General features: G+C 37.1%; 1 protein-coding gene across 1 annotated transcript in view; it reads right to left on the minus strand.

Moving 5' to 3' along the window:
* LOC144824644 (ferroportin-like) overlaps positions 1 to 12,616 on the minus strand; it is a 95,764-nt gene extending 83,148 nt beyond the window's left edge. Inside the window, exon 1 of the mRNA XM_078683693.1 lies at positions 12,478 to 12,616. Coding sequence (XP_078539819.1) covers positions 12,478 to 12,520 — 43 coding nt within the window. The 5' untranslated portion in view covers positions 12,521 to 12,616. The remainder of the gene's footprint in view (positions 1 to 12,477) is intronic.
* Between the last annotated feature and the right edge of the window lie 1,022 nt (positions 12,617 to 13,638).

A 13,638-nucleotide genomic window follows, 5' to 3' on the forward strand; every position in this document is an offset into this window, starting at 1 on the left:
GCCTTTCCACATCAACGCAGTGCAGATCGAAAGACAGACCTGAGCGGCTCGATGACGACACAGGACCCGGTTTGATGAAGACACAGTGCCTGCATTGTAAGGATTTCATTGATAACACGTGACCCGCCAGTGAGGCACGTCTTCGACACATCGGCCCGACCGAGTGAATCGGAACAGGCGCATTGAGTCTTCGACGGCGACCCTTGTTCCATCCGAGGTACTCTTTCAGCAGACCCTATGTGAGTCCTGTAGCCAGCCTGTCCTCCATCACAGTCGGCTTAAAACTTTGGATTTACCCAGGTCCAGCGCGACCTCAATTAACCATTAAGCACTATTGACTTTTAAGCATATTGCAGTTTCTTCTTTAAAAAGTCATATCTTGAGTTCTACGTATTGGATGTTTGCCATTTAGGTCTTGTTTTACTCAGATAAATATTCTCTATTTTTCAAAACTGTTGTGGAGCCTTGTTGTGGTGTTTTCACTGTGTTACTGTAATTCAAGTGTTGCACAAATACTTTACACATTGCCTCTTAAGTTAAGACTGACTGCTCCGTGCAAAGCTACCAGAGGGTGAGCACAAGTTAATTTAGGTTGTGTATCTGGCTTATCCTAAATAGGATTGTGCTCCCTACTTGGACAAGGTGAATACCTCTGCCAACTATAGCCCCAATTTCTAACAACTGCTGTATTATGAACCGTTTGGTGCAGCTATTCGTCGACAAGATGGATGCAATTCAGCTACTGTGACTCGTATTCTTAAGCAGCTATTTATTGTGTTCTTTGCTTTATATTTAATGCTCACTTCCTCAGGATTGGCAAGGTTATAGCGCAATATGTGTGCAGGCGTTATTTTGAGTATTTCCCTTCTGCTTCTTTCATGCTGTACCTTTTCCATTTACATGGAAGGTTGCATCTGTGTTGTATGTGCCATGCTTCATCTATTCCTGAGGGAAGCTTACCCTGTCACTTCCTATGTTAATTCTGTCTCCTTTGTGAAGCAAACCTGCATCAGTATTCCGCTGCATAATGCAGTGCTATAGACCAATTCTATGTAACAAAGTTGTTTATATCACTGAAGATATTGAGCCATTGCCTACTCCTTAATAAAATTTAGAATGTAGGGGTGATCCACTTAGAGGTGGTTTAACTGGGGCTGCGATTATGGCTCTAAGGTTGTATGCCAGAGTGCTCATCTCAGGAATGTGTCTTGTGCATTTTAACCCCTAGCATACTCGTGACAGCCGGGAGCCGTCATGCGTCACGGTGGGCGTGTGCACAGGACAGTCCCCGGCCATCCGAATCCCGCCCACTCAGTAAAACCCCCGCCCAGGACGAAAATTTGTGCCGCATGCAAGGGGTTAACATACTATGTAGGATTATCTTTAGGGGCTAGCAGAAGGTGTCTTATCAGTGGCAAGTTGATACATGTCAATCTCTTTGGCTTAAAATAGTGGGTCATGTGAAGTTTTTAGGGAGCGACCCTATTAAGGTGAATAGAGTACAAACTATTTTTGGAAGGGTGTTCAAAGTTTAAAAAGAAAACCGGGTTAACACCATTAAATGCTTTGGAGGCTTTTTATTTATTACATGGGTATATACCATTAACCGAGGGTAACATCTACCAAATGTGGGTGACTTGACATATATGCTACGTGTCCAGTATGTGGTCAAAGGTTATGCATCACTTGACTGGTGATAGAATATTGGGAAAAGGTGTAGCTTGTTGAAGTACTTAAAATCCACAAGCTCTATTGGACTCTACTGCATAGGCAATTTCACAAGAAGCCCACAAAGTAGTTCGCTTAAGTTCCAGGAACTATTATAGTGTGTTTTTTTAGATAAAAAAATATTGTTTACTTTTAGACAATGTTTTAATTTTTTAAGATGGATGATGTTGTGGCAGCCTCTGCAACAATAATTGTTTGACAACCTATTAAAAAATAGAAGGGATAACAAAGACAAAAGGCTGGTGGCCAATGCCAGACCGATTGTCTGTCAATGTTTGTGTAATGTTGTAGGCAGGAATCAAATACAAGTCAGACACATTGGCTTTGCCAATACTTATTTGAACATTGAATAAGGAGCTCTTAACCAGCGCCCCACCTCTCCGATCCTTTTCATTATAGTTGTCATTTTCCTGCTGTCGTGACCTGATGGGAAGTGCTTGGTGATCGGAATGGCACATGCACCTTCATACTGAGTGCAGGGACAGGGTTAGTGTGCGTCTAAAACGTGCAGAATGTTTAAGAAACCTGAGCACACAAGTAGGGTGCGCATCTACTCACATCACTTGCTTTAAACCGAACAAAATGGCCTGAGTGCATTCCTTCGAGTGGCGAGAAGCAGGGCGTTGCTATCCCACGTGCAGATCTTGTCTCACTGCCCTTGAGTGGCAGCACCTTCTTAGCGTACTTTGTCATAAGGTAAATGGTGGAATGTCTGACAAAATATCGAGATTCACAATATCGACATACAAAAATATCGGAGCAAAAATATCTAAATCAAAAATATCGGGTTCCTATACTTAACTAGATATATACACAAATATCGATTTTTTAATATCGATATACAAAAACATCGTTTACTTTTATATCGACTACATTAACATCGGAAAACTAAAATATCGCTATCTACAAAAAATAATGACATTAACTATAATATCGACATCAAAAATATCGTGCACTTCAATATCGGATTATCAGCTATATCGACTTTTTATATGCATCTGTTTGCATAATTAATTAACGTTTTACATGTTTTCACATCTAAATAAACACACAATACTTAAATTAATACTATAGACACACTATTAATTTGTCAAAAATATCCTATTGGTATAATTATATCACCTACACATATAAAAATATTCTATACTACTTTGTATAATTTTATAATTTGTTTTTGTTTTTCACTTCTATTACAAAGTAATCACAACTGAAATTCAAATATACTAACTAACCAATCACAAACCTAATTTTTTAAATGAACCAATAGCAAAGTAATTACTACTGACACTCCCCTATATAAACAATTAAAATCTAAGCACAAACTACTTGCCAAAAGTCACTGAAGGAGATTAATCTCTATCCGAATTGCTGCACAACAACTAGAAGAACCAGACTATCAACCTACTATCACATCTTCTAAGTAAGTAAATAAAATAGAAAGTGCATTATTTGCTAATACTACTTACTTACCTGCTAAATACCCAGTGCCCCTTTGCTATTCATACTACTTAACATGCTAAATAATTATATGAAACTATTTTTTTTAGATACAACGAGTACTGAATATTCTACTCAAAATAACTGTGAACAAACCCTAGGAATACAGATTCTAATAACTATGTAAGTAATTTCACATTGATTCATTATGTGCACATAAATCTAAACACACAGAAATAATGACTTTTGCCCCACATATTTCTTTTTTTCTGTAGATTCTACTACTGAAAACTGCACTACTAATGAACTAAGGACATCAGTACTATTTCTCCAATACATTTTACTACGTAAGTATTATGCAACTGAAATAAATGTGGAAAAACAATACAAACATTTAGAACTGTTCTAATTATGTTCTATTATATATTGTTTATTTACAGAGCAAACACAACGAATAGATATACAGACATAATACAGAACTCCACATTCTGAATAATACAGATAATAATCACAAAGTAAGTATATTAAAGAACATAATTACCAGATAATCTATTAAAAAACATACCAACATGGTGATTATTCTAATACATATGTTCCTTTTTTATTTAAGATAACACTGCAAACTACTCTCCAGAAGCTGAAGAAACAACTATACTGGCAAAGACCAACCTAAAAAAATATGTAAGTATCTTCACAATGTGAATCATGAAGATACACTTTTGTAGTAGAAATGAGCTCTAACATTGCAAATGTACCGAAACATTAATTAATAATATACTACTTTCATGTTTTTCATAACAGCTACAACAACATCACAAATAATTATCCCCAACTAAAGAAGCAAGCAGCTCCTAATTTTGCTGTAAATTCAAAAACACGTAAGTATAAACATTCCTACTTATCACTAACATAGATTATTTATCACATTTAATTTGACATTAACTATTATATATACATTTTATAGATATACAAAGTACAAAATGACCGAAGGAGCCGAATTTGTGACCAGCCAGAAAGGAAAACTATTACTATGCTACATGGGTTACACTTATACACAAGAAAAGCAATATGGCATGCAAGTTAATTGGAAATGTTGTAAATATTATTCTAACAAGTGCTATGGCAGAGCAACAACTAAAGAAGCTACAGTACTGTATACTAGGGAACACAATCATCCACCTAATGTTACTGAAATAGAAGTTAGAACAGCTTTGGAAAATATAAAAGAAGCTAGTACAGGTTCCCAAAAGCAAACAAATGTCATTTTAAAAGAAGCCATTCCTAAAATCCCAAAAACTGCCACAACTCAAATGCCAAATATCCTCTCCTTAAAAAGAACTATAGCACGAACTAAAAAAGCTACTACTTCTACAACACCATCTCCTAGAACATATCAGGATATAAATTTAACTGCTAACCAAATAATAACTTTAAATAAACAACCATTTATAGTTTACGACAACGAAAACAATGACAAAAGGCTTATAATTTTTGGTACCAGTATGAATTTAGTTAAACTGCAGCAAAGCCAATATTGGATGATGGATGGAACATTTAACATCTGTCCCAAACCATTTTTCCAATTATACACAATACATGGCCTCTACCACACCTGCAACATACCTTTGCTATATGCACTATTACCAAACAAAAATAATTCCACATATATGGAATTAATAAATATAATTAAACAAAAAACTAATGATTTTTCTCCTGAAAGTATCATTCTTGATTTTGAGCAAGCAATGCTCTCAACTATCATAAAAATCCACCCCCATACCTGCATTCAAGGCTGCTATTATCATTTAAACCAGTGTTTATGGAGACACCTTCAAAAAACTACCCTAAGTGTCGAATATGCTACAAACTCATCTTTTGCTTTCCAAATTAAAAAACTCATTGCACTTGCTTATGTACCTGAAACAGACGTAGCTGAACACTACAACATTCTTATAGACAGCCCCTTCTACAAACAAAATGAAGCTAAATTAAGTCCATTTCTCGACTACTTTGAAGACACCTGGGTAGGCAGACTCCACAGATCTGGCCACAGACGAAATCCCAAATTCCTCATACCCTGGTGGAACGTTTACAGAAGTACCCTTAACGGAGATTCAAAAACTAACAATGCAGTGGAAGGTTGGCACAATGCATTTGTACAATCAACTGGCAGAACCAAACCTACTCTAGAACATTTCATTAAATGCCTACAGAAAGAACAGAGCTACCAGGAATTTAGAATGGACCAATCTGTAACTGAACTTGTCCCTAAAACATCAAAGCAAAATAAACAAATGCACAAGTACCTGGAAGAACAAGTTAAACTTTACCCTAGTACAAAAGGCATAGAATACCTAAATATCATTGCCAAAACACTACTCTAATTAATTCCCAAAATGTTATAAAACACTAAAAGTATCACCTAAGTATGGAAAAATATGTAACGTGAGCTTCTAAAGTATTTAATGTATGCAATATATAGAGATATTATTATAATATATGCACACATTAAAACTAAATAACAAGTAAAAAACTATTTCATAATAAAAATAACATTACCCACCCACACAAAATAAGAAAGCAAGGACTTACCAATCATGTTGTCAATCCAATAACCTCCTTGTCCACCAAAGTAATCCAGGTAGTGCCAAATTAACCCCAAAAAAATGTAAAAATACAACTGTTCCAAAATTAAGATATCCACGTTATCCAGAGCCATCGAATAAGCATAAAAAACCCGAAAAATTTGAAAAATAGAAAGAATCGCTCCAGCAAAACCGAAAAATGTAAAGAAGTGTTTGTAAAGCAGTGTTGAATTAAACAAACAAACACTTCCTTTAAAAAAAAAAACGGAACTTCCGATGTAGCGTACACCTATGACAAAAACATAGAAAACAGACATTCCCACCCACATTAATTAGCTAGTAATTAGGTACAAACATATTAAAATAGATGATTTCACTTGTAGATATACCGTAAAAGACTAAAATTCACTCTATATATAATGAGTTAACTAACTAACACTACGTGTATATACCATAAGTAATTATCTGTTTTCGAAATCTAAAACATACCTCCCTCACATTCAACAACACAAAATATAAGGTCACTAATCTCAAAACATCATTAAAATACACATAAAACATATAAAATAAACCTTACCTGAAGCGACGTGAAGTGTCTCCCAACCGCGATCAGCCCTTCTTCCAAATAACCCAAAACGACCTAACCCGGTTACAAAATAAAGCACCCAAATGCAATAAAATAGTCCCAAGTATAAAATATAATATATATACTTCACTAAATATGCAAAAATGAACATTAAGTTTCTATTATTGTAAAGAAATATTTACTTTAATCCTACAATGATTTGATTAACAAATATGTAAATGAATGTAATAAATACATATTATGAAAAGAATAATATTTATATTAACAATGTCTAGAAATATAACTACATTGTCAAAAATTATAATAATAGAAAAATGTGTTAAAAATATGTGACTTACATAATAAATATTTTATGTATTGAAATAAAGTGTAAAAATACTTTTGTTATTTCTACATTTCTTTATGAAATTACAATATGTAAAAGAGATAATAAATAATATTCATTTTTGTACAAAAAGTATGAAAATAATAATGCTTCTGTATAGTTGCTAATCATTGTGTTTATAAAATATGTTTATAAAACCAAATGTAATAAAAAGATTTTTGTAATTAAATAACATTTTATTTGTGAAACATAAATAAAAATAATGTTTCTACAATCATGTTGCACTATTTGTATCATTATCTTACTATAATGTAACAATCTTATCAGAAATTTTGCACTGTATATTAAATGTGAGTATATGTTGGTCTCTAATAATTTAATTATTACTATACCAAATCCAGCGTGCATTAAATTAAAACTGACCCTGAACCCAAAAAATACCCCTTTACCCAAAAACTGAAAACTGACCCTGAACCCTAAAAATACCCCTTTACCCAAAAACCCAAAACTGACCCTGAACCCTAAAAATACCCCTTTACCCAAAAACTGAAAACTGACCCTAAACCCTAAAAATACCCCTTTACCCAAAAACCCAAAACTGACCCTGAACCCTAAAAATACCCCTTTACCCAAAAACTGAAAACTGACCCTGAACCCTAAAAATACCCCTTTACCCAAAAACCCAAAACTGACCCTGAACCCTAAAAATACCCCTTTACCCAAAAACTGAAAACTGACTCTGAACCCTAAAAATACCCCTTTACCCAAAAACCCAAAACTGACCCTGAACCCTAAAAATACCCCTTAACCCAAAAACTGAAAACTGACCCTGAACCCAAAAAATACCCCTTTACCCAAAAACTGAAAACGGACCCTGACCCCTAAAAATACCCCTTTACACAAAAACTAAAAACTGACCCTGAACCCAAAAAATACCTCTTTACCCAAAAACTGAAAACTGACCCTGAACCCTAAAAATACCCCTTTACCCAAAAACTGAAAACTGACCCTGAACCCAAGAAATACCCCTTTACCCAAAAACTGAAAACTGACCCTGAACCCTAAAAATACCCCTTTACCCAAAAACTGAAAACTGACCCTGAACCCAAGAAATACCCCTTTACCCAAAAACTGAAAACTGGCCCTGAACCCAAGAAATACCCCTTTACCCAAAAACTGAAAACTGACCCTGAACCCTAAAAATACCCCTTTACCCAAAAACTGAAAACTGACCCTGAACCCAAAAAATACCCCTTTACCCAAAAACTGAAAACTGACCCTGAACCCAAAAAATACCCCTTTACCCAAAAACTGAAAACTGTCCCTGAACCCAAAAAATACCCCTTTACCCAAAAACTGAAAACTGTCCCTGAACCCAAGAAATACCCCTTTACCCAAAAACTGAAAACTTACCCTGAACCCAAGAAATACCCCTTTACCCAAAAACTGAAAACTGACCCTGAACCCAAAAACTACACCTTTACCCAAAAACTGTAAACTAACCCTGAACCCAAGAAATACCCCTTTACCAAAAAATTAAAACTGACCATGAACCCTAAAAATACCCCTTTAACCAAGAACTGAAAACTGACCCTGAACTCTAACAATACTCCTTTACCCAAAAATAATTATTATTATGTAATTACAAATTAATTATTAATTAACAATAACAATAAAGTTAATATATTAGCACATTAGCTGTAAAGAAATAAATTTAATTATTAATATTATTTTTTCCAAATTAATTTACAATAAGTAAAAAATATATATTAAACTAAATGAAGCTAATTAATATAATTAACTAATTTATATTAATTAATTACCAATTAATTATTATTTAAAAATATGTAAAAAATTATATTAATTAATTAACTAATTAATAATAATTAATTAACAATTATTTATTATTTAAAAATATATACAAAATGATATTAATTAATTAACTAGTTAATATTAATTAATTACCAATTAATTATTATTATTTAATTACCAATTATTTATTATTTAAAATTATGTCCAAAATTATATTAATTAATTAACTAATTAATAATAATTAATTACCAATTATTAATTTAGTACAATTATGTACGATATTATATTAATTAATTAACTGATTAATATTCATTAATTACCAATTAATTATTATATAAAATAATGTACAAAATTATATTAATTAATTAACTAATTAATATTAATTATTTACCAATTAATTATTAATAAAAAAATTACAAATATATATTAATTTATTAATTATTTTTAAATTACTTCCCACCCTTATCCCCTATAAACCCAATAACCCGCTCCTAAAACTATATATGTTTTTTAAAAATATTTTTATATTAAATATATTGTAATTTTTTTAATATAGACCTTTTTATCAAATTTTTATTTACAATTATTATATTTTTTCCTACACTATTTATTTTTTCCATTACTACACGATATTTTGTATTGTCGATATTTTGTCATACGATATTATTTTTTTCGATATTTCTACTTACTTACCTATTACGATATTTTTGTATCCGATATATTTGCTTCCCAATAATTTTTTACCTTCGATATTTTAACTTCGATATTTTGTCTTTCCGGTATTTTATTTTCGATATTTTGTCTGTGTACCAAATGGTGCTATTTAAGAGACAGCAAAAGCTTTGGCATAGCCAATAGGTCTGGCTTTAATGGGAAAATGCATGGCTGCAGTATTTGTCCATTCCTACTCTTGCATGCGCTGCACATTGAAGCCAGACCTATTGGCCTTGCCAATGCTTGTCTTTATGATTTCACGATAGAATTCGCGCTGCCTGACTCTACAGTAAGCTTCAGATTATCCGCATGGGCTATTTGCAGGTAGATCATTATGTTACCCGTCAAGCGCATAACAATGCACCCTCGCCGAAGAGATATTGAAGAGTGAAGCTGGTCTCCTTTTCCCACCTCTTCCCTCAAACGCATAACAAACCACCCTGGCTGAAGAGATATAGAAGAGTGATGCTGCTTCCCATTTCCCGCCTCTTCCCTCAAACGCACAACAAAGCACCCTAGCTGAAGAGATAAAGAAGAGTGATGCTGTTTCCCATCTCCCGCCTCTTCCCTTAAACGCATAACAAAGCATTCTGGCTGAAGAGATATAGAAGAGGGATGCATCTCTCCATCTGTCGCCTCTTCCCTCTAACACACAACAAATCACACTGGCTGAAGATATATAGAAGAGTGATGCTGCTCCCCATCTCCCAACTCTTCCCTCAAACGCATCATAACAAAGCACCATAGCTGAAGAGATATAGAAGAGTGATGCTGCGCCCCATTTCCGCCTCTTCCCTCAAACGCATAACAAAGCACCCTAGGTGAAGAGATATAGAAGAGTGATGCTGTTTCCCATCTCCCGCCTCTTCCCTTAAACGCATAACAAAGCATTCTGGCTGAAGAGATATAGAAGAGGAATGCATCTCTCCATCTGTCGCCTCTTCCCTCTAACACACAACAAATCACACTGGCTGAAGATATATAGAAGAGTGATGCTGCTCCCCATCTCCCCTATAAACCCAATAACCCGCTCCTAAAACTATATATGTTTTTTAAAAATATTTTTATATTAAATATATTGTAATTTTTTTAATATAGACCTTTTTATCAAATTTTTATTTACAATTATTATATTTTTTCCTACACTATTTATTTTTTCCATTACTACACGATATTTTGTATTGTCGATATTTTGTCATACGATATTATTTTTTTCGATATTTCTACTTACTTACCTATTACGATATTTTTGTATCCGATATATTTGCTTCCCAATATTTTTTACCTTCGATATTTTAACTTCGATATTTTGTCTTTCCGGTATTTTATTTTCGATATTTTGTCTGTGTACCAAATGGTGCTATTTAAGAGACAGCAAAAGCTTTGGCAAAGCCAATAGGTCTGGCTTTAATGGGAAAATGCATGGCTGCAGTATTTGTCCATTCCTACTCTTGCATGCGCTGCACATTGAAGCCAGACCTATTGGCCTTGCCAATGCTTGTCTTTATGATTTCACGATAGAATTCGCGCTGCCTGACTCTACAGTAAGCTTCAGATTATCCGCATGGGCTATTTGCAGGTAGATCATTATGTTACCCGTCAAGCGCATAACAATGCACCCTCGCCGAAGAGATATTGAAGAGTGAAGCTGGTCTCCTTTTCCCACCTCTTCCCTCAAACGCATAACAAACCACCCTGGCTGAAGAGATATAGAAGAGTGATGCTGCTTCCCATTTCCCGCCTCTTCCCTCAAACGCACAACAAAGCACCCTAGCTGAAGAGATAAAGAAGAGTGATGCTGTTTCCCATCTCCCGCCTCTTCCCTTAAACGCATAACAAAGCATTCTGGCTGAAGAGATATAGAAGAGGGATGCATCTCTCCATCTGTCGCCTCTTCCCTCTAACACACAACAAATCACACTGGCTGAAGATATATAGAAGAGTGATGCTGCTCCCCATCTCCCAACTCTTCCCTCAAACGCATCATAACAAAGCACCATAGCTGAAGAGATATAGAAGAGTGATGCTGCGCCCCATTTCCGCCTCTTCCCTCAAACGCATAACAAAGCACCCTAGCTGAAGAGATATAGAAGAGTGATGCTGCTCCCCATCTCCCGCCTCTTCCCTCAAACGCATAACAAAGCACCCTAGCTGAACAGATATAGAAGAGGGATGCATCTCCCCATCTGTCGCCTCTTCCCTCTAACACACAACAAATCACACTGGCTGAAGAGATATAGAAGAGGGATCCTGCTCCCCCATCTCCCACCTCTCCCCTCAAACGCATAACAAAGCACCCTGGCTGAAGAGATATAGAAGAGTGATGCTGATCCCCATCTCCCACTTCTTCCCTCAAACGCATAACAAAGCACCTTGGCTGAAGAGATATAGAAGAGTGATGCTACTCCCCATCTCCCACCTCTTCCCTCAAACGCATCATAACAAAGCACTCTAGCTGAAGAGATATAGAAGAGTGATGCTGTGCCCCATCTCCCGCCTCTTCCCTCAAACGCATAACAAAGCACCCTAGCTGAAGAGATATAGAAGAGTGATGCTGCTCCCCATCTCCCGCCTCGTCCCTCAAACGCATAACAAAGCACCTTGGCTGAAGAGACATAGAAGAGCGATGCTGCTCCCCATCTCCCGCCTCTTCCCTCAAACGCATAACAAAGCACCCTAGCTGAAGAGATATAGAAGAGTGATGCTGCCCCCCATCTCCCGCCTCTTCCCTCAAACGCATAACAAAGCACTCTAGCTGAAGAGATATAGAAGAGTGATGTTGCTCCCCATCTCTCACCTCTTCCACTTTGGACAGTCAGGGCTTTAAATGGACATGTCGAAGTACAGGCACTCAATAAGGAGAGTACCTGTTAGCTGCTGGGACGCTCTGCTACTCTCATTAAATGTATTGCAGGCAATTTGAAGCGGTGATGAGAAGTGCAGGTATTAACCCTTCTAAATTAGAAAAAAAAGTGCAAGTGCTCAGTACCGGACAATGCCTGTCATTTAAAGCACCGCAAACTGTTATGTTCCCCATAAAAGGTTTCTTACATATCGCATTCCGTTTCAGCGTATCGCTCCGGGTTCAAAGCGCCTGTCTGTTCAGGTGTTGCTGGAAAGCACGAGTTCAGTAAGTAACAGCTGGCGTCGCCATGCCATGGAATATTTTACTATTTTCGTTTCCAGGTTTTGAATCACAAGAGAATTGGCGTGTACAGTTGCTCGGCACTCCACGGAGCGCAGGTCTCTAGACACTTTAAACTAGTAATACGCAGCGGCTACGTACTCACCACAGCACCCGTGGCTAGTTTTGACGCCCTCTTCTCCGCTCATGCTTCTGGTGGTGCACTCGTTTTCCTCCTATGTCGCCCTTTCGCACTCATCAGAGGTGTCGCATCTTTCTGCTTATTGCATCGGTGAGTGTTGTCTTCTGGGCGCAGCCCGCAGGGTGGATTTCTGACTCACCGCAGTGCATCTGAGCAGTGCCCAGTCAGGTTGTGCGGCCTGTATTTCACACTCTACGTGCTGCTTGCTGCTGTCTCCTATACCTGGCCTCAGGTGAACATAGCGCAGGAGGGTGGCTGCTAGGCAACCAGATCCAGCGCATCACAGCCTCAGGTCTGTAACCTAACTCTACCCTCCATTCTGTCAAGTCACCTGCCTAGGTCACAAACAGCTGTAGGTGAACGGAACGCTAGAGCACACCGGACATCTGTAGAGCACACTGTACTGGAGTTTAGCATGGGGCAGGGGGAAGTACATCTAACCTACTACAAGCACGTGAGCATGCTGCAGGGGAGGAAGGCCTCTCACGAGCGTCACATATGAGTAATTTGGTCCTGCATGGAAGAAAACGTTCAGAAAGGAAAATGGGGTTCTGAAGTAAGTAAGGAGGGGCTCTCACAGGAAGGAGTAAGAGGGAAGTCTTGTGCGGAGGAATGGGGGGGGGAGGGGGTCTGCAGAGAGAATTGGGTTCTGCAGCAAGTAGGAGCATCTGCAGAAAAGTTGGGACCTAGCAAGCATGCAGGAGAGGAGTATTCAAGATGGCGGTTCCCCTGCAGGACTAGCGCACGTGAGTCTAAAGGTGAAGGGGCTTCAGAATGGAGGAGGGGGCTCTATGCTGATGGAGGGCCCCTGCACAGTGAGTGTTCTGCAGGAACGATGGAGTTCTGCACAGACGAAAGGTTTCTGTGGTGTAGACTGGTGCCTTTAGGGAGTAGCCTTTGGGACCGGAAGAACGAAATCTGCATGGGTAAAAGCATTGTTTAAAAAAAGATAAACAGTTGCTCAAGGAAATGACTTAGTTACTTACCAGTAATCTTCATTACTCCGAGTCATAGTTTTCATTCTCACAGTCACCCAGGAGCACAACATGTTCGGGGCACAGCATTCACAAAATAGAACAAGCATTAGAAATGCAATCGGGCGGGGGCGTGGCTTGGATGGCAAGG

The sequence above is a fragment of the Lissotriton helveticus genome, chromosome 3_1 (genome assembly GCF_964261635.1).
Source record: "Lissotriton helveticus chromosome 3_1, aLisHel1.1, whole genome shotgun sequence".
NCBI classification, from domain to species: domain Eukaryota; kingdom Metazoa; phylum Chordata; class Amphibia; order Caudata; family Salamandridae; genus Lissotriton; species Lissotriton helveticus.